This window comes from Nicotiana sylvestris, chromosome 11, assembly GCF_000393655.2.
Source record: "Nicotiana sylvestris chromosome 11, ASM39365v2, whole genome shotgun sequence".
Lineage (NCBI taxonomy): Eukaryota > Viridiplantae > Streptophyta > Magnoliopsida > Solanales > Solanaceae > Nicotiana > Nicotiana sylvestris.
In genome coordinates, this window is record NC_091067.1 from 8,216,938 (window position 1) to 8,237,078 (window position 20,141).

The 20,141-nt window shown below is 39.9% G+C and overlaps 1 protein-coding gene across 1 annotated transcript; it reads left to right on the forward strand.

Moving 5' to 3' along the window:
* Positions 1-15,213: 15,213 nt before the first annotated feature.
* On the forward strand, positions 15,214-16,999 carry LOC138880709 (uncharacterized). Its single transcript, XM_070160883.1, has 5 exons — positions 15,214-15,317; positions 15,979-16,081; positions 16,208-16,380; positions 16,498-16,624; positions 16,790-16,999. The coding sequence occupies exons 1-5, from the start codon at positions 15,214-15,216 to the stop codon at positions 16,997-16,999; spliced, it is 717 nt and encodes a 238-aa protein (XP_070016984.1).
* The last annotated feature ends 3,142 nt before the right edge of the window (positions 17,000-20,141 follow it).

Here is a 20,141-nt window from a genome sequence, read left to right on the forward strand (position 1 = left end):
AAGAAATTGAAAGAACATTTGAAATAAACAAATACCTAATCAATTTAAGACTTAATTGATCCAAAACTATAGGAACAACTATCAAGGGAAGCAATCCCCTTGCAAGTTCACCTTACTAAGTAATCAACCAATGTAGGAATTTATCCTAAATACTCTCAATGAGTTTTTATTCACAATATCAAAATAAGTTAAGCTAAAATGAGAGCCGTAAGGGCTATTTATACTAGGGAGCTAAATATTACAAGTATAACCACCAGATATAATGTAGTCTTTAATTGTTGGCGATATTGCACATGTAGCCGTTCCGTAATGGAAGTAGCCTCCAATTAGAATCCAAATTGCTCGATGGCTATCTAGATTTTATCATCCTCTCTCCCTTAAAAAAAATTCGTCATCATATTTGGACCTTTAAACAAAAGAAAGGGAGCTTCCATTAGTAAAATTTTAACTTGGACATAAACAAGTTCCTCAAACTAACAAGCAACCATATTTTAACAAATTAATGGTGCATCCAAGCCATCAAGTAAGACAAATCTACTATTCAAACCAAAATCTAATGATACCCATGGGCAAAATAAAGCATAAAAGCTAACCAAAATATGAGAATTATATGAAATACCTCCAATTTGCACACCAAGTGTGCCCCAGCATAAGAATCATCAAGAAAAGTATTAACTCTCATAGCTTTATCAAGTCCAAGCATAAGCATAAGCGAAATAAATAAGTCATTCTTGAATTCAAGTAGATATGAGAAATAGAAAATAAGAATGGTATGCTCAAACAAAACAAATCTCTTGGCTTCACCAATATTATCATTCAAGAAAGATTTAACATGCTTTTTCTTAAACTCATCACACCAACCCACATGAAAGTAATCTTGTTTTAAACTCAAAGCACTGGTTTAGTGGAACAAATTAGTTCTATCAAGTATATGAGTGGAAAAGGAAGAAGGTTTACACCAATTAAAGAACTTTCTTCTTTTTCAAAAAGTTTAGCTTCCAAAACAATCTCATTAGTAATCTCAAACATCTTCTTAAAAATGGAACCTTTGATTGGTAAATCCATATCAAATTCAAAAGATTGTATCTCACAATCAAACAAGAAAGAATCTAATGGCTTAAAGCTTGAAACTTTACAACTCAATTTACCTTCAAATAAGCAATCATCACCAATTAAAGAATGGTCCTCAAAGTAGAAAGCATTAACAATCACAATTAATGGATCAAACTCAACAAAATCACATAAAGATGCAATGTTTACGCTTTCCTCAACCTCAATCAATGCTTCTTCATAAGTAAATAGGTCATTCAATCCATCAAAACAACAAGAATCATTATCTAGTGTATCTTCACAACTCAAAGAATCATTAGAATCAATAAATGTACCCAAACTAACACTTGAAACATCATTATGCTCATCACAAGAAGAAAGAGTGTTAGTCTTAACAATCATACCTTGATACACTTCTAAAGATTCTATGTTACCTCCTTGTAGAATGAAAGAATCTTCACTTTGGGCTAGGGTGAATTCGGTCACCTCACTTGATGTTCTTTTTTGAAGACTTCCACTTGAATACTTCTTCAAAGTATCTACATAATAAGCCAAACAATTAGCACGAAAAACATCGTCATGAGAGAATTATAAGAAGATTGTTCCTCACTTGAACTCTCTTGTTTTCTCTCTTCTTTCTTTTCATTCTTCTTTTCAGTATTCTCCTCAAAATAATATTTATTAGTCTTTCCATGTAGAGCATTCTTGTCGTATTCCTATGGCCTCCCTAACAATATATGACATGCTTGCATAAGCACCACATCACAAAGAATATCATCAACATACTTTTTAGTTTCGAAATTTATCAAGACTTGTCTAGTCATTTTAAGTTCACCACATTCATTAAGCCACTTGAGCTTATATGGGCGAGTATGTATTTGAGTTTTCAAGTTCAACTTCTCAACCATAGAAGTACTAACAACATTATCACAACTACTACCATAAATAATCAAATAACACACATGATATTTAATCTTACACCTTCCATGGAACAAGTTCTCTATTTGGTTCATATCTTCCATCACTTTTGCATTCAACACTCTCCTAACAACATACAAAGGTAAATAAGAGTGTCATGTTTTACTTCATCATCACATTTGGCCTCCTCTTCTTTCTCTATTTTCTTCCTTTTCATAAGCTTCTTCCATAAGAATTATGGTTCTTCTATTAGGACATTCACTCATTTTATGACTATATCCTTGACATTTGTAGCATCTATTAGAGTTAAAATTTTAAAAATAAGATTTAGAATTGTTACCTCCCTCCTTAGCCTCTACCTTTGGTTTGCCTTTGTCATTTTGCCACTTGGAGTAACTTTTGGCTTGTTGCCATTTGAAAGAGGTTGCCAAGTTTCCTTGTTTTTGCTCCAAGAGTATTGTAACTTTTGGATTTGCTCTTTTTGAGTTGCCTCTCTTGTTGGAGTTTATTTTCAACTTTGATATCCCCTTGGAGTGACTCATGTATAGTAACAAATTTGTGCAAAGTCATTTGGCTAGAGATTTCATGCTTAAGCCCCGCTAAAAATCTAAAAATCATGAATCTTCCATTATCATCAAGATTGACTCTAACCCTAGTTGTCTCCAACTCTTCAAAGTAAGCCTCCAAATTTTTGTTTCCTTGCTTCATGTTATAAAATTTGGTAAGCAAGTCATTCACATACTCTTCAGGCACAAATTTTCCTCTCATAACCACCCTAAGAAACCCCCAAGAATCAATAGCAATATCTCCATTTCTATTTCAATCCTGTGCATAACTAGTACAAGTTTAGAAATGACATGTTTGAACCTCTTTGCATAGGATATATTGTTAATCTCAAACATTCTTTCCATTTGTATTTCCCATTTTAAAAATTCCTCGGGGTCACTGCTTCCCTTGAAAGTAGGAAGTGAAGTCTTGATGTTATTAAGACCCTAATCTTCTTCATTTCCCCAGCTTCTACCATATTCTTCGTTACCAATATTTCTATCATAAGCATCATTCAAGTTTCTACCTTAATAATCTCTACCATGCTTTCCACCTCTCTCTCTAAAGTTTGATTGTCCATTGCTTCTAGGTTGGACTCTAACAGGTTCATCATATTGTTTGCCATAGCCCAAATCATCATCAAAGTTATTTTGCAGTTGTTGTGAGTTGTTGTTGATGCTCAACTCTTACTTGTCTTTGTATTTGTAATGTGTGATGCGGTGGGCGTAGAACTAGTTTGTTGTGTTACACTTGCTCTCACCCCTTGGTTAGGATTAGGTTACAAGCCTTGCCATTTGGTTAAGAAGGTTATTATGAGACTTGACCATTTGTTCCATGTTATCAACTTTCATAATCAAAGCTTTGTAACGATCTGATCGGTCGTTTTGAGAATTTGAACTTTTCTTGGTAGTTTGGTGGTACGAGTAGCTCCGTATGATGTATTAGTACTTGTGTGCAAAATTTTATTTCATTCTGCGTTGATTTGATATGTTTCGACGCGAGTTTTTGGAAGTCAAAAGTACGGAAGTTCATTAAGTTTGATTTGAGGTGCGTTTCATCGCTTCGATGTTGTTATATATGATTTGAGGCCTCAAGTAGGTTTGTATTATATTATGGGACTTGTTTGTATGTTCGTACGGGGTCCCGAGGGGCTCGGGTGAGTTTCGGATAGGTTTGGGCTATGTTGCGCTCGTTTTTCTTATGTTTCAACGTCGTTTCTTCAAGCATAAATGGCACCAAATTAAGCAAATGAGCTCCAATTTCTATTTTGATTGAATCATTAGATTCGTATCGTAATTATGGAGGCATAGTAAAAAGAATCATCAAATTTGGACATCGTATGAGAATTTTATAGTCATTTTACTAGGAATTGGGTTGCGAGATTTTTCTTATTAATTAAGAAATTGCTACTAACTTCATATTTAACAATCTGCTCTATTTTCAAATATTAAAACCAACATATCTTCTTCATTATAAAGTCAAATGGAGTGATTCAAAAGTCTATCCTGACTGAAATTTCACAAGGAATCCATTAGAGGCATCAAAAGCAAGTTTCGGGACTGTTTGGCATGCAAAACGAGGCAGAACAGCTGGGCAAAATTACTTAATATGGAAAGTTTGTTCATTTGGTCATATTTTGAGTTGGGGAGCTCGAATTTAGACAATTTTTGGAGACGATTTTCACCATCTGAATTGGGGTAAGTGTTTTATACTCAAATTTGGTTATATTTCATGAATCTGTCTTCGTCTTTGGCATTTGATTGATGATTTCAAAGTGAAATTTGGGGGTTTTGTCTAAAATTTCATAAAGTGATTTTTTGAGTTTTGAACATCGAGTTGGAGTCAGATTTGAGTGAAACTAGTATGGTTGGACTCGTAATTAAATGAGTTGTCGGATTTAGTAAATTTTGATTGGTTCCAAGGTGCGGGCCCGGGTTGGGCTTTTTGACCGATTTTGGGCTTTTGATTAAAGATTCAGCCTTTTTCGATTGGGATTGGTTCCTTTAGCATTGTTTGATGTATTTAAGTTAGTTTTGGCTAGTTTCAAGCCGTTTAGAGGTCGGAACGCGCGAGATGGCATTTTTAGAGCATCGCTTGGCTTGCTCGGTATTGGAATTGGTTTGTTCGAGATAAGTAGCTCTTCTAAATTTAGGGCTGAGGGTATGAAACCCCGAATTATGTATTATATAATTGATGTTGAGGTGACGCACATCATAGGTGACGGGCATGTGGGCATGCACCCTGTAAATTGTGACTCCGTTGTTTCCATGGCATTGAATAGTGGCCCTATTTTGTTGATATCTGTATTTTCACCATGTGATAAAGGAATTGGGTTGTGATCCATGTTAGACACCATGTCTAGGCTACATGCTTATCCTGTTAGGACCCACTGAGATCATTTCTGCTGTTGAGTTATTTGCTTTCATTGCTTTATATACTCAGTCATACACATGCATATGCATATGCATATTATATCTCAGTCTTTGTTGTTATTTACTGATACCTCATATCATCATTTTTGGGCTAGTTTCATGACATTGTGAGCCCGAGAGAGAGAGAGAGAGACTGTAGAGATTGATGACTGAGTGAGGCCGATGACCTGATTTGAGATATTGTTACTATGGCACATGAATTGTCCGTCCAGCATGTGAGTTGTTAGTGTGGATCTTGATATTGATACTATGGCACGTGAGTTGTCTGTGCAGCACGTGAATTGTCCGTGCGGATCTTGATTTGATATTATAGCACGTGAGTTGTCCGTGCAGCACGTTAGTTGTCCATGCAGATTATAGCGTTTGGTCTGTAGGATCCCCTCCGGAGTTTTCACACCCTAGTGAGCGCAATCAACTATGTATATGTATGTGGATCTTGTTGCATGCCGCAACGAGTATTGTACAGTTCTGAGTGATTGAGTGTGCTGAGTAATGAGCACGGTAAGAGATAATATGAGACCGTGAGGTTGAGTACTATGAGAGTGTGAGTACACGAGTTCATCACTGAGAGACATTGCATTTGACATACGTACTTGAGATATTTGCATAGAGATGTATTCTCTTTTGCTACTCGGTTTTGGTGACATTAATGATTTTTACATATATCTTGACATGTGGGCATAAAGATGTACTTTCCTCATGCTATCTGAGAATGAAACATTTACCTGATGAAAAGTTTTTGGGAAAAATTACAATTTTCAAACTATCTCTTTTTTTGAAGTTTTCAGTAAAGGATTTGGGGTTTCACTGATATACTTGAAAAGTGGAACTGTTTTTCGAAAAAATTATGAAAAGGCTGAGCATGTTATATCTGAGCTACTTCTTTATTTACTTGCGCTACATTGTTATGAACTGCCGTTAGTTATTGGTGATGAACCCGACCTATGTTACATCTCGTCACTACTTTCAACCTAAGATTAGGTTTGTTACTTATTTAGTACATGGGGTCGGTTGTACTTATACTATGCTTTCCTGCACATTGCGTGCAGATTTCAGATGCCGATGTTACTGTGCATGGCGGGAGCTAGCATTGAAGGTTCACCTGCAATCCAGACTCAGCTGCCTCTTGTTCATGGTAGCCTAAAATTTATAAAACTCTGTTTATGTACTTCTCAAACAGAAGGTGTATTTACTTTATATCAGCTTTGTAAACTCTATTCTTAGAAGCTCATGATTCGTATTACCAGTCCTTGGGAATGTATCAGATTTAGATAATTTCTTTAATTAATTGTCCTGTTAAATATCATTAAAACTAGATAGATATTAGTTGGCTTACCTAGCGGGTTGGGTTAGGTGCCATCACGACTAGTGAATTTTGGGTCATGATAAGCTTGTAAAGCCTCCAAAATGGTCTCATTGGGGACTCCCTCACTTGGAATTGTAGTATATCTAATATTCAAAAACATAATACCTACAAATAAAGAAAATAAGTTAAAAGTAAAAGGACCTCTCCAATTCACTCCCTTTTTGTATCCCACAAAGATTTTACTCAAATTTTACCACTCGTGTATCACTCTTGTGCACTCGTCTTTTAGGCATACACTCTAAGAATTTCACCACTCAAGCATTTTTTTCACTATTAGATGAATATATAAAGTTGATATCAAACTCAATCAATGTACTTTCAAGTGGATCTTTCAGCTTCGGGGCAAGAATGGAGTTTATGTGACTCAACAAAGAAGCTAAAATAACTATAGGACAATGGAAACAAGAAATTAAAGAAAAAAGTACAAATAAAATTAGCACGAAGTAAAAGAAAGCACACAAAAACTAGTTTATCACTAAGTATGAAAGTTTATCACTAAGTATGAACTAATACTTAATTAAACTAGCTAGAATAAACAAGAAAACAAAGAAAAAAAACAAAATGAAATGGGCTATATGAAAGTTGGCAAAAAATTAGTTACTAGGTGCAAGTCGTTACGGGGCGAAAAGTGGCTATTGGACGTAAGACTACTTGACGTAAAGTGGTCGTTGAGTGAAAATATGGCTACGAGATGCAAAGTGGTTAATGTTGAATTTGGGCTATTGTAAGTATGTAACGACCCGACCGGTCGTTTTGAGAGTAATAGCCCTGGTCCTCTATTTACTATTTCCCCCGTATCTTTTTCTACTTATGTGACTTGCCGAGAGGTTTTGTTTTTGGTGTCGGAGTGTTTTGGGACATATAATCCCTAAAGCGGAAGCTTAAGTCTTAAGATTTTGACCATAGTTAGAACTGTGTGAAGACGACTCTAGAATGGATTTTGTCAGTTTTGTTAACTCCTTGGGTGATTTTGGACTTAGGAGCATGTCCGGATTGTGAATGGGAGGTTTGTAGCTGATTTATGCTTGAATTGGCGAAAGTCAAATTTTGAAATTTTTTATCGAAAGTGGAGTTTTTGATATCGGGTTCGGATTCGAATTCTGGAAGTTGGAGTATGCTCGTAATGTCAATTATGACTTGTGTACAAAATTTGAGGCCAATCGGACGTGGTTTGATAGGTTTCGACATCAGTTGTAAAAGTTTGAAATTTCAAATTTCACTAAGTTTGAATTGGAGGGTGATTCATATTTTTAGCATTTTTTGAAGTGATTTGAGTGCTCGACTAAGTTTGTATGGTATTTTAGGCCTTGTTGGTATGGTTGGTTGAGGTCCCAAGGGGCCTCGGGCAAGTTTCAGATGTTTAACGGATCGAAAATTAGACTTGTGTTATTGCTGATGTTTTTAAACTTCTGGTGTTTTCTCACTTGCGATAGGGAGACCGCAAGTGTGGGAGATTTTATTATTGTGTACTATGTGTATGGGTCGTGTTTGGTTGTTATTAGTGGCTTTGAGATCATCACCGATTTATTATTGCTCAGTATGGTAGACTTTGATATTATTTGGGCATGGGCTGGTTGTCACCCCATTATACTATTCTTGATTGTCACTCCAAGAAAATGACGCTGGCTATGCTAGGATTTCCGCGGTTAGAGTGGAGAGGTACCTTAGATTATACTCCCAGCAGAGTTATATCATTTCTTAAAGTTCAACAAATGGTTGAGAAGGGGTATGATGCGTATCTAGCTTATGTGAGAGATATCAGTATTGATGCCCCTATGGTAGAGTCCGTTCCAGTAACGAGGGATTATCCCAATTTATTTCCAGATGATCTTCCGGACATACCTCCCGATAGGAATATCGATTTTGGTATTGGTTTATTGCCCGACACTCAGCCCATCTCTATTTCTCCATATCATATGGATCCTCCTGAGTTGAAGGAACGGTTACAGGAATTGCTTGATAAGGGCTTCATTCGGCCTAGTGTGTCACCTTGGGGTGCCCTAGTCTTGTTTGGGAAGAAGAGGGATGGTTCTATACGTATGTGCATTAGGAAGAAGAACATGTATCCATTGCCTCGTATTGATGAACTATTTGATCAGTTACAAGGTGCTAAAGTATTTTCCAAGATTAACTTGTGTTCAGGCTATCATCAGTTAAAGATTCGGGAGCCAGATATCCTGAATACTGCTTTCAGGATTCGGTATGGCCACTACAAGTTCCTTGTGATGTCATTTGGGTTGACCAACGCCCCAACAATATTCATGCATTTGATGCACAGTGTATCCCGGCCCTATCTTGACTCATTCGTCATTGTATTTATTGACGACATTCTATTGTACTCCCGGAGTCGGGAGGATCATGAGCAACACCTGAGGGTTGTGCTTCATACCTTGAGAGAAAAGAAGTTATATGCAAAATTCTCAAAGCGTGAGTCCTGGTTAGATTCAGTGGCATTTTTAGGTCACACAATGTCGAGTGTGGGGATCAAGGTGGATCCGAAGAAGGTAGAAGCATTGCAGAGTTGGCCTAGACCGTCCTCAGCTACGGATATCCGGAGTTTTCTTGGTTTGGTGGGGTATTACCATCGTTTCGTAAAGGGTTTCTCATCTATTGCAGCACCTATGACCAAGTTTACTAGAAGGGTACTCCATTCAGGTGGACAGAGGAGTGTAAGGAGAGCATTCAAAATCCCAAGACAGCTTTGACTACAACACTATATTGGTACTGCCTACGGGTTTGGGGTCTTATACTGTATATTGTGATGCGTCGCAGATTGGTCTCAGCGCGGTGTTAATACAGGATCGTAGGGTGATTGCCTACATGTCCAGATAGTTGAAGGTGCATGAAAAGAACTATCCTATCCACGACCTTGAGTTAGCAGCTATTGTTCATACCTTGAAGATTTGGCGGCACTATTTGTACGGTGTCCCTTGTGAGATCTACACTGATCACTGGAGTTTGCAATATCTGTTTAAACAGAAGGATCTTAACTTGCGTCAGTAGAGGTGGTTAGAGATGCTTAAGGATTATTATATCACTATTCTATACCATCCCGGGAAGGCCAATGTGGTGGTCGATGCCTTGAGTTGCAAGGCGGAGAGTTTGGGGAGCTTAGCATATCTACCGGCAGGAGAGAGGCCATTGGCATTGGATGTTCAGGCCTTGGCCAACCAGTTTTTTGGGTAGGATATTTCTGAGCCGAGTCGAGTTTTGGCTTGTGTGGTCTCGTAGTCTTCTGTTTATGATCGTATCAGGGAGCGTCAGTATGATGACTCCCATCTGCTTGTACTTAAGGACATGGTTCAGCACGATGATGCCAAGGAGGTCACTATTGGAGATGATGGTGCATTGAGGATGCAGAGCAAACTATGTATGCCCAATCTAGATGGATTGCATGAGCTGGTTCTTCAGAGGGATCACAGTTCGCGGTACTCCATTCATCCAGGTGTCGCGAATATATATATCAGGACTTGAGGCAACATTATTGGTGGAGAAGTATGAAGAAGGACATAGTAGAGTATGTAGCTCGGTGTCTAAATTACCATCAGGTGAAGTATGAGCATCAGTGACCATGTGGATTGTTTCAGAAGATAGAGATTTCAGAGTGGAAATAGGAGCGGATCACTATGGATTTTGTTGTTGGGCTTCCACGCACTCATCAGAAGTTTGATCTAGTTTGGGTGATTGTGGATAGGTTAACCAAGTCAGCTCATTTCGTTCCTGTGATGACCACTTATTCTTCCGAGCAGTTGGCTCGAGTTTCTCTGTGAGATTGTCAGGCTTCATGGCATACCGATATCTATCATCTTTGACCAGGGTGCGCAGTTTACATCGCAATTCTGGAGGGCTTTACAGCAAGAGTTAGGTACTCGGGTTGAGTTGAGCATATCATTTCACCCTCAGACGAACGGGCCATCCAAGTACACTATTCAAATACTGGAGGATATGCTTCGTGCTTGTGTGATGGAGTTCGGAGGTTCTTGGGATCAATTCTTGCCACTTGCGGAGTTTACCTACAACAATAGTTATCAATCGAGCACTCAAATGGTACCATATGAGGCTTTGTATAATAGGCGGTGTCAGTTTCCAGTGGGCTGGTTTGAGCCGGGCGAGGCTAGGCTATTAGGTACAGACTTGGTTCAGGATGCTTTAGAGAAGTTTAAGGTGATTTAGGATCGATTTCACACAGCCTAGTCCAGACAAAAGAGTTATGAGGATCGGAAGGCTAGCGATGTTTCATTCATGGTGGGGAGCGGGTCTTGCTCCGGGTTTCACCCATGAAGGGTGTTATGAGGTTTGGGAAGAAGGTCAAGCTGAGCCCAAGGTTTATTGGCCCGTTCGAGATGTTTCGGCGAGTTGGGAGGTTGCTTATGAGCTTATCTTGCCTCCTAGTCTAGCAGGAGTTCATCCAGTGTTCCATGTTTCTATGCTTCGGAAGTATCATGACAATCTGTCTCATGTGTTAGCTTTCAACTCAGTCCAGCTGGACAAGGATTTATCTTATATTGAGGAGTCGGTGGCTATTTTGGAAAGTAGTTTCGAATGTTGAGGTCAAAGAACATTGCTTTAGTGAAGGTTCAGTAGAGGGGTCAGCCAATCAAGGAGGCGACTTAGGAGACCGAGTATGAAATGTGTAGCCGTTATCCTCATCTTTTCACCACTTTAGGTATGTCTCTATGCCCGTTCGAGGATGAATGCTTTTTTTAAGCGGGGGAGGATGTGATGACTCGGCCAGTCACTTTGAGAGTAACAACCCCGATCCCCTATTTGTTGCCTTCCCCGTATCTTTTTCTGCTTATGTGAATGGAAGCTTAAGTTCTAGGATTCTGACCATAGTTGGAATAGTGTGAATATGGCTCCGGAGTGGAGTTTCGTCAGTTTTGTTAGCTCTGTTGGGTGATTTTGGACTTAGGAGCGTGTCCGAATTATTATTTGGAGGTCTGTAATTGAATTAGACTTGAAATGGCGAAAGTTCAATTTTTAAGAAATTTGACCGGTAGTGGACTTTTTGATATCGGGGTCTAATTCCGAGTATGGAAGTTGGAGTAGGTCTATAATGTCGAATATGACTTGTGTGAAAAATTTAGGGTCAATCAGACGTGTTTTGATAGGTTTCGGCATCGGTTGTAGAAGTTTGAAGTTTCAAAGTTCATTAAGTTTGAATTGGAGTGCGTATTTACTTAGTGGATTCCTGCTTCTTCCTTGACTTGTACTTAGTCTAAACTGTTGGATTTATTTATGTAATTGTTACTTCTATTGTTTTGAACTGCATATTTACTTTGGGACTACGGAACGGTATCCCGGGATATCCCCCTGCACATTTACTTTTAGGACAGCGAGACGATATCTCCGGAGATTCCCTGTTGTTACTCTTGTGTATTGTGTTGTTATTCTTCTATGATTTTTTTGGCTAAACTTCAGTCTCTTATAACACTGTGATATTTTGATTCTGTACTATGGGCATCACGATATCTCATGAAGGGAGGATTGGGTCATGACAAGTTGGTATCAAAGCTCTAGGTTCATAGGTTTCATGAGTCACAAGCAGGTTTAGTAGAGTCTCGTGGATCGGTACAAAGACGTCTGTAGTTATCTTCGGGAGGCTATGGAACTGTTAGGAAAATTTCACTTCTTTTGATTCCTTGTCGTGCGAAATTATTGTCTTCAAAATTCTAAACTTCTGTCTTCTATTCTTCCACAAATGGTGAGGACACGTACAACCGAATCAGATGACCAAGCACCTGCGCAGCCTACTAGAGCCGCCAGAGGCCGGGGCTAGGGTAAAGGCCGAAGACGTCCACGTGGTTCAGTCAAAGCACCTATATGAGCTGCCACGGAGGAGCCACTCATAGCTCCAATTGGAGTACAGGCACCTGAAACGCCTACTACTATACCAGCTCTTTAGGAGACCATTGCATAGTCCTGAGCATGATCGGTACCCTAGCTCAGGCAGGGTTTATTCCTCTTGCTCTTGCCACATCTCAAGCTAGTGGAGGAGCAAAAACTCCTGCCGCCTGCACCCCAGAGTAGTGGATTAAGGTCGATCAGATTCCAGAGGTTGTACCGGTGTCGCCAGTTCAGCTCGAGGGTAGGGTAGCAATTTCTGAGGAAGAACAGCGTAGGCTCAAGAGGTACAAGAAGTACCACCCTCCTACTTTCAGTGGCCTAACATCAGAGGATGCCCAGGGTTTTCTTGAGCAGTGCCATCGTATCCTCCGTACTATGGGCGTAGTTGAGTCGAGTGGGGTTTCTTTCATTACGTTCCAGCTTAGAGGAGCGGCCTATCAGTGGTGGCATGCTTATGAGTTGGATAGTCCGGTTAAGGCAGCTTCACTTACATGGACTCAGTTCTCGGATATGTTTTTGAGGGAATATGTTCCCCAGAGCCTTAAAGATGCATGGCGCACCGAGTTTGAGCAATTGCACCAAGTAAGAGTATGCAGTTTGTTTCAGTGGTTTTCCTAGACATGCACCAGCAGGTTCGGTTATCGGTTTACCCGATAAGATAACTTAATCTAGAGTTAAATCAAAAAAGAAGAATAAAACAGATTTAAAACTCGTTTCTTGCCACAACTAAAATATAGTTTTATAAATTCTGGACATAACTAATATTTGAAGCTTCTGCTTGGAGAAACTAATATTATATTTGTTGAGAGTTGTAAAATAGTTTCACTTCAATACTGTCGTAATAAATGGAAACCCTACTATTGGTATTGAAACAATTTGACAACATTTCCAGTTTTCATTTTCCAGTTTCCAACACTATTGGTGCTGCTACAACTTTCCAGTTTCCAACACTACATTGAAGTAATATTCAATCAAACATAATGTTGTTGCTACAACTTTCAACATATTCAACAAAGAATCTGCAACACTACATTAAAGTAATATTCAATCAAACATAATGTTGCTGCTACAACTTTCAACATATTCAACAAAGAATATGCAACAAACATAATCAAACACTACATTAAACAAAGAATCTGTAACTAATATTCAACATAATGTTGTTGCTACAACTTTTCAGTTTCCAACACTACAAACATCAACATAATGTTGCTGCTAAGCCACAAAAAATTTGCAACTAATATTCACATATTGAAGTAGTCAAGAATGATACCAATTCGATAGAATCAAACAGTTCAAATTCAAGTAGTAGCAATTCTTCAACAACAACTACAAAAATACAAAAATATTATTTAGGCATAAGTTCTTTCTTCTCTGTCATTCACTTAATAAATGATTGAATCAACTGAAGTTGAAGATGAAGGCAACTGAAGATGAAGATGAAGCAACTAAAAACTTACACGAAGAATGAAGATGAAGCTGAAGAATGCGGTTGAGAAATGTGAACTTTGAAGCAACTGAAGAGTCTGAAGAATGCGGATGAGGCTGAGAAAGAATAGGAAAGACCGAAAGAATGAAGCCCTAGCATATCTGCATATGTATATACTTAAAGTAATAATTTTGTTAATCTTTATTGGGTTATCAGTTAACCCATTAATAGAATTGCCAAATCGAGGCCCGAACCAATAACCCAATAGTGAAAAAATTCTAAACCATTACCGAACCGTTAACCCAATAACCCAATAAATAATTAACGGTTGGGGTTATCAGTTTTACTCGATAAATGCCCAGCCCTAAGTATTGCTAGGAGAGTGGAGGACATGCTTGCTCGAGAGAGAGTGGAGAGGGAGGCCAAGAGATCTCGAGAGTCTGGCACTTATATTGATACTCATGCCCCAGCTATAGTTCTACATGGTAGGGGTTATGTGAGTCGCCCCGTTCATTCAGCACTTCCAGCTGCTAGTGGTATTCCGGCTACTCCTAGGACCTATGAGCCTTATTATGCACCGCCAGTATCTAGTGTGCCTCATGGACGGGGTGCTTTTAGCGGTCAGTCCAGCAGACCTGGCCCGAGCTAACCACAACAGCCACGCCCCCTGAGAGCTTGTTTTGAGTGTAGCGACACTTGCCATATGGTGAGGGATTGCCCCTGACTTAGGAGGGGTGCACCTCCGTAGACTTCTTAGGAACCACGTGCTCCACATGATCCTCAGGCTATGATTACAGCACCAACTACCACTCCACCTACTCAGCCAACTCGAGGTGGAGGTCAAGGAGGTAGAGGTCAACCTAGAGGGGGAGGCCAGGCCAGATACTATGCCCTTCCTGCTCGTACAGAGGTAGTTACTTCCGACTCTGTCATTACAGGTATTTTTTTGGTCTGTCATAGAGATGCGCCGATATTATTTGATCCAAGTTCCACTTATTCCTATGTGTCATTTTATTTTGCTTCATATTTGGGCGTATCCCGTGATTCTATGAGTTTTCCTGTATATGTGTCTATACCTATGGGAGATTCTATTGTTGTTAACCGTGTGTGTTGGTCGTGTTTGGTTGTTATTAGTAGTTTTGAGACCAGAGCCGATTTATTATTGCTCAGTATGGTAGATTTTGATATTATTTTGGGCATGGACTAGTTGTCACCATATTATGCTATTTTTGATTGTCACGCCATGATCGTGACGCTGGCTATGCTAGGCTTACAACGGTTAGAGTGGATGGGTACCTTAGATTACACTCTCAGTAGAGTTATTTGATTTCTTAAAGCTCAACGAACGGTTGAGAAAGGGGTGTGATACGTATCTAGCTTATGTGAGAGATGTCGATATTGATATCCCTACAGTTAAGTCAGTTCCAGTAGTGAGGGATTTCCCTGATGTATTTCCAACTAATCTTTTGGGCATGCCGCCTGACAGAGATATCGACTTTGGTATTGATTTGTTGTCGGGCACTCAGCCCATCTCTATTACTTCATATTGTATGGCTCCTTCTAAGTTGAAGGCGTTTAAATAACATTTACACGAATTGCTTGATAAGGGCTTCATTCGACACAGTATGTCACCTTGGGGTGACCCGGTCTTGTTTGTGAAGAAGAAGGATGGTTCTATGCGTATGTGCATTGATTATCGCCATTTGAACAAAGTTACTGTGAAGAATAGGTATCCATTGCCTCGTTACTGATAACTTATTTGATCTATAGGCTTCCAGAGTGTTTTCCAAGATTCACTTACGTTCAGGTTATCATCAGTTGAAGATTTGGGAGCTAGATATCTCGAAGACTGCTTTCAAGACTCAGTATGGTCATTACGAGTTCTTTGTGATGTCATTTGGGCTGACCAACGCCCCAGCAATATTTATGCATTTGATGTACAATGTATTTCGGCCCTATCTTGACTCATTCGTCATTGTGTATATTGATGACATTCTAGTGTACTCTCGGAGTTGAGAGAATCATGAGCGGCACCTGAGGACTGTGCTTCAAACCTTGAGAGAAAAGAAATTATATGCAAAGTTCTCAAAGTGTGAGTTCTGGCTAGATTCTGCGGCATTTTTGGGTCACGTAGTGTTGAGTGAGGGGATTAAGGTAGATCCAAAGAAGGTGGAAGCAGCGCAGAGTTAACCTAGACCGTCCTCAGCTACAGAGATCTGGAGTTTTCTTGGTTTGGTGAGGTATTACCATCGATTTCAAAGGGTGCTCAGCACCTATTACCAGGCTAACCTAGAAGGCTGCTCCTTTCAGGTGGACAAAGGAGTGTGAGGAAAGCTTTCAAAAGCTCAAGATAGCTTTGACTAAAGCTCCAATATTGGTGTTGCCTATAGGTTCGGGTCTTATACTGTTTTTTGTGATGTGTCGCGGATTGGCCTCGACGCGGTGTTGATGCAGGACCGTAGAGTGATTGCCTACGCGTCCAGACAACTGAAGGTACATGAAAAGAACTATCATGTCCACGACCTTGAGTTAGCAGCTATTGTTCATGCCTTAAAGATTTGGAGGCACTATTTGTACGATGTCCCTTGTGAAATCTATACTGATCACTGGAATTTGCAGCATATGTTCAAGCAGAAGGATCTTAACTTGCATCAGCAGAGGTGGTTAGAGCTGCATAAGGATTATGATATAACCAATTTCTACCATCCCGGGAAGGCCAATGTGGTGGCCGATGCCTTGAGTCGCAGGGTGGAGAGTTTGGGGAGCTTAGCCTATTTACCAGCAACAGAGAGGCCATTGGCATTGGATATTTAGGCCTTGGCCAACCAGTATGTTAGATTGGATATTTTCAAGCCGAGTCGAGTTTTGGCTTGTGTGGTCTCCCAGTCTTCTCTGTATGATCGTATCAGGAAGCGTCAGTATGATGATCATCATCTACTTGTCCTTAAAGACACGGTTCAAGGCGGCGATGCTAAGAAGGTCACTATGGGAGATGATGGTGCATTGAGGATGCAGGGCAGGCTATATGTGCCCAATGTAGATGGATTGCGTGAGTTGATTCTTGAGGAGGCTCACAGTTCGCGGTACTCCATTCATACGGGTGCCACGAAGATGTATCAAAACTTGAGGCAACATTATTTGTGGAGGATAATGAAGAAGGACATAGTGAAATATGTAGTTTGGTGTCTAAATTGCCAACAGGTGAAGTATGAGCATCAGCAGCCAGGGGGATTACTTCATAAGTTAGAGATTCCAGAGTGGAAATGCGAGCGGATCACTATGGATTTTGTTGTTGGGCTTCAACGGACTCAGCAAAAGTTTGATGCAGTTTGGGTGATTCTGGATAGGCTGACCAAGTTAGCTCATTTAATTCATGTGATGACTACTTATTCTTCCAAGCAACTTGCTTGAGTTTATATCAGCGAGATTGTCAGGATTTATGGCGTGCTAGTATCTGTCATCTCTGACTAGTACGCAGTTTACATCACAGTTCTGGAAGGCCGTACAGCAAGAGTTAGGTACTAGTTTAGTTGATCACAACATTTTACCTTCAGACGGACGGACAGTCCGAGTGCACTATTCAGATACTAGAGGATATGTTTTGGGCGTGTGTGATGGAGTTTGGAGGTTCTTGGGATCAATTCTTGCTACTTGCGGAATTTGCTTACAACAACATCTATCAGTCGAGCATTCAGATAGCACTGTATTAGGCATTGTATGGTAGACAGTATCGGTCTCTAGTGGGTTGTTTTGAGCTAGGTGAGGCTAGGTTATTGGGTACAGACTTAGTTCAGGATGCATTAGAGAAGGTAAAAGTGATTCAGAATCGACTTTGCACAGCCCAGTCCAAACAGAAGAGTTATGCAGATCGGAAGGCTTGCGATGTTGCATTCATGGTAGGAGAGCGGGTCTTGCTCCGGGTTTCACCTATGAAGGGCGTTATGAGGTTTGGAAAGAAGGGCAAGCTGAGCCCAAGTTTTATTGGTCCATTCAAAGTGTTGCGGCGAGTTGGGGTGGTTGCTTATAAACTTGCCTTGCCTTCTAGTCTAGCAGGAGTTCATCCAGTATTCCATGATTCTATGCTCCGAAAGTATCACGGTGATCCGTCTCATGTGTTGGATTTCAGCTCAGTCTAGTTGGACAAGGATATATCTTATGTTGAGGAGCGGGTGGCTATTTTGGACAGGCAGATTCGGAAGTTGAGGTCAAAGAACATTGCTTCAGAGCCGGTCGAGGAGGCAACTTGGTAGACCAAGTACGATATGTGCAGCCATTATACTCATCTTTTCACCACTTCAGGTATGTCTCTATGCTCGTTTGAGGATGAGCGATTGTTTTAAGAGGGGAAGGATGTAATGACCTAACTGGTTGTTTCGAGAGTAATAGCCCTGATTCCTTATTTACTGCTTCCCCCGTATCTTTTTCTGGTTATGTGACTTGCCGGGAGGTTTTGTTTTTGGCTTCGGAGTGTTTTGGGACACTTAGTCCCTAAAATAGAAGCTTAAGTTCTAGGATTTTGACCGTAGTTGGAACTGTGTGAAGACAGCTCCGGAGTAGAGGTTCGTCAGTTCTGTTAGCTCTGTTTGGTAATTTTGGACTTAAGAGCGTGTCCGGATTATGATTTGGAGGTCCGTAGCTGAATTAGGCTTGAAATAGCAAAAGTTGAATTTTTGGAAAGTTTGACTGGTAGTGGACTTTTTGATATCAGAGTCGGATTTCAAGTTTGGAAGTTGGAGTAGGTTTGTAATGTTGACTATGACTTGTGTGCAAAATTTGGGGTCAATTCAACATGTTTTGATAGGTTTCGGCATCGGTTATAGAAGTTTGAAGTTTCAAAGTTCATTAAGCCTGAATTGGAGTATGGTTCATATTTTTGTTGTTGTTTGATGCAATTCGAGGGCTTGACTAATTTGTATGATGTTTTAGGACTTGTTGGTATGTTTGTTTGAGGTCCCAGGGGCCTCGGGTTGATTTCAGATGGTTAATAGATCATTTGGAGTTGTGTTGGATTGGCTGAAATTGCTGCACCTGGGTTAATCGCACCTGTACATTTTGGGCTGCAGGTGCGACATCACAGAAGCGGCCATCGAGCCGCATAAGCGATTAGGGCCTGCCCAGCTGGGACTGCAGGTGCAGTCAGAGTTCCGCAGAAGCGGACTCGCAAGAGCGGAGATGGAGCACAGAAGCAGGCGTGCAGGTGCGGCCCTTGCTCGTATGAGAGAATTTTGTGGACATAAGTGATGTCTGCACCTGCGATAGTTTTTCCGTAGGTTCGGAACCGTAGAAGCAATGAATCCTTCGCATAAGCGGATTAACTGAGCAGAAAAGGGGAAATTACGAGGGTTTGATCTCATTTTCACTTTGGGACTTTGAGAGCTCGGATTTAGTCGATAATTTAAGGGATTTTCAGTTGATTGGGTAATGATTCTTAACTCGTTTTTTGGTTATATTCCACTAATCTATAGCTAATTTCATCATTTAATTAAGGATTTGGGTTGAGAAAGTTGAGAAAAAAGTTGAAAAGTTTTTCAACCAATTTTTTGAGTTTTGATTAAGATTTTGACATCAGATTTGAGTACGTTTGGCACGATCAAACTCGTGGTTGAATGGGTGTTTGTATTTTGTGACTTTTACCCGATTCTAAGATGTGGGTCCGAGTCGACTTTTTTGGCGATTTTCGAATTTTTTGTTTAAGTCTTGATTTAATTAATTAGATTGATTTCTTATAGTTATATTTATAGTATGAAATTTCTTTTAGCTAGATTTGGGCCATTCGGAGTCGGAAAGTCGAGGAAAAGGCATTCATACTGATTAGTTGAGCTTGGTTCGAGGTAAGTGGCTTGCCTAATCTTGTATGGGCAAATCCCCTTAGTATGTGGTACTGTTGTGATAATTCTGTGATATGTGAGTGCCTTGTACGCGATGTGACGTGTGCGTACATGGGCTAATTGTTGTAAAATCTGGTTCTTTTCAGTGAGTAGTAACATGTTATAGCTTAATTGAGTTATACCGGCATGTGCAGTTATCTTGTTTAGCCTAATATAACATGTATACGTGTTTTAAATGCTTATTTGAAATATGTGCAGCATGCTTAATTGAAATTCCTATTTTTCCTTGATTTGCATCAGTCTTAACCGTAGAGTTCTTGCTGTTAATTGTTGTTTCCATCGGTTTTGAGTTGTGTGTTTACTTTTAGGACTACGAGGTGGTACCCCGGGAGATCCGCCTGCACATTTACTTTTGGGACTACGAGGCGGTACCTCGGGAAGTCCCCTGCTTATTTACTTTTGAGACTATGAGGCGGTACCTCTAGAGATCTCCTTGTATATTTACTTTTGGGACTATGAGACGATATCTCGGGAGATCCCCTGTTGAGTATTTACTTTTTAGACTATGAGACGGTATTTCGGGAGTGCCCATGTTGTTTATCACTATGTGTTGTGTTGTTTTTTTCTGTTGAATTCTCCTTGTTAGATTCTCAGTCTTTTCACATTATTATATTTTTTGTCTTATTTATTACATACTAGTAGGCCCTTACCTGACCTCGTCACTA

What these genes read in the sequence shown, in the direction of transcription:
- LOC138880709 (XM_070160883.1), top strand. Translation starts at nt 15,214, where the DNA reads ATGTCACCTTGGGGTGACCCGGTCTTGTTTGTGAAGAAGAAGGATGGT. An exon ending in TATTTACCAGCAACAGAGAG is followed by an intron (nt 16,381 to 16,497) that starts GCCATTGGCATT and finishes TGATCGTATCAG; the next exon opens with GAAGCGTCAGTATGATGATC. An exon ending in GCAGGCTATATGTGCCCAAT is followed by an intron (nt 16,625 to 16,789) that starts GTAGATGGATTG and finishes AATTGCCAACAG; the next exon opens with GTGAAGTATGAGCATCAGCA.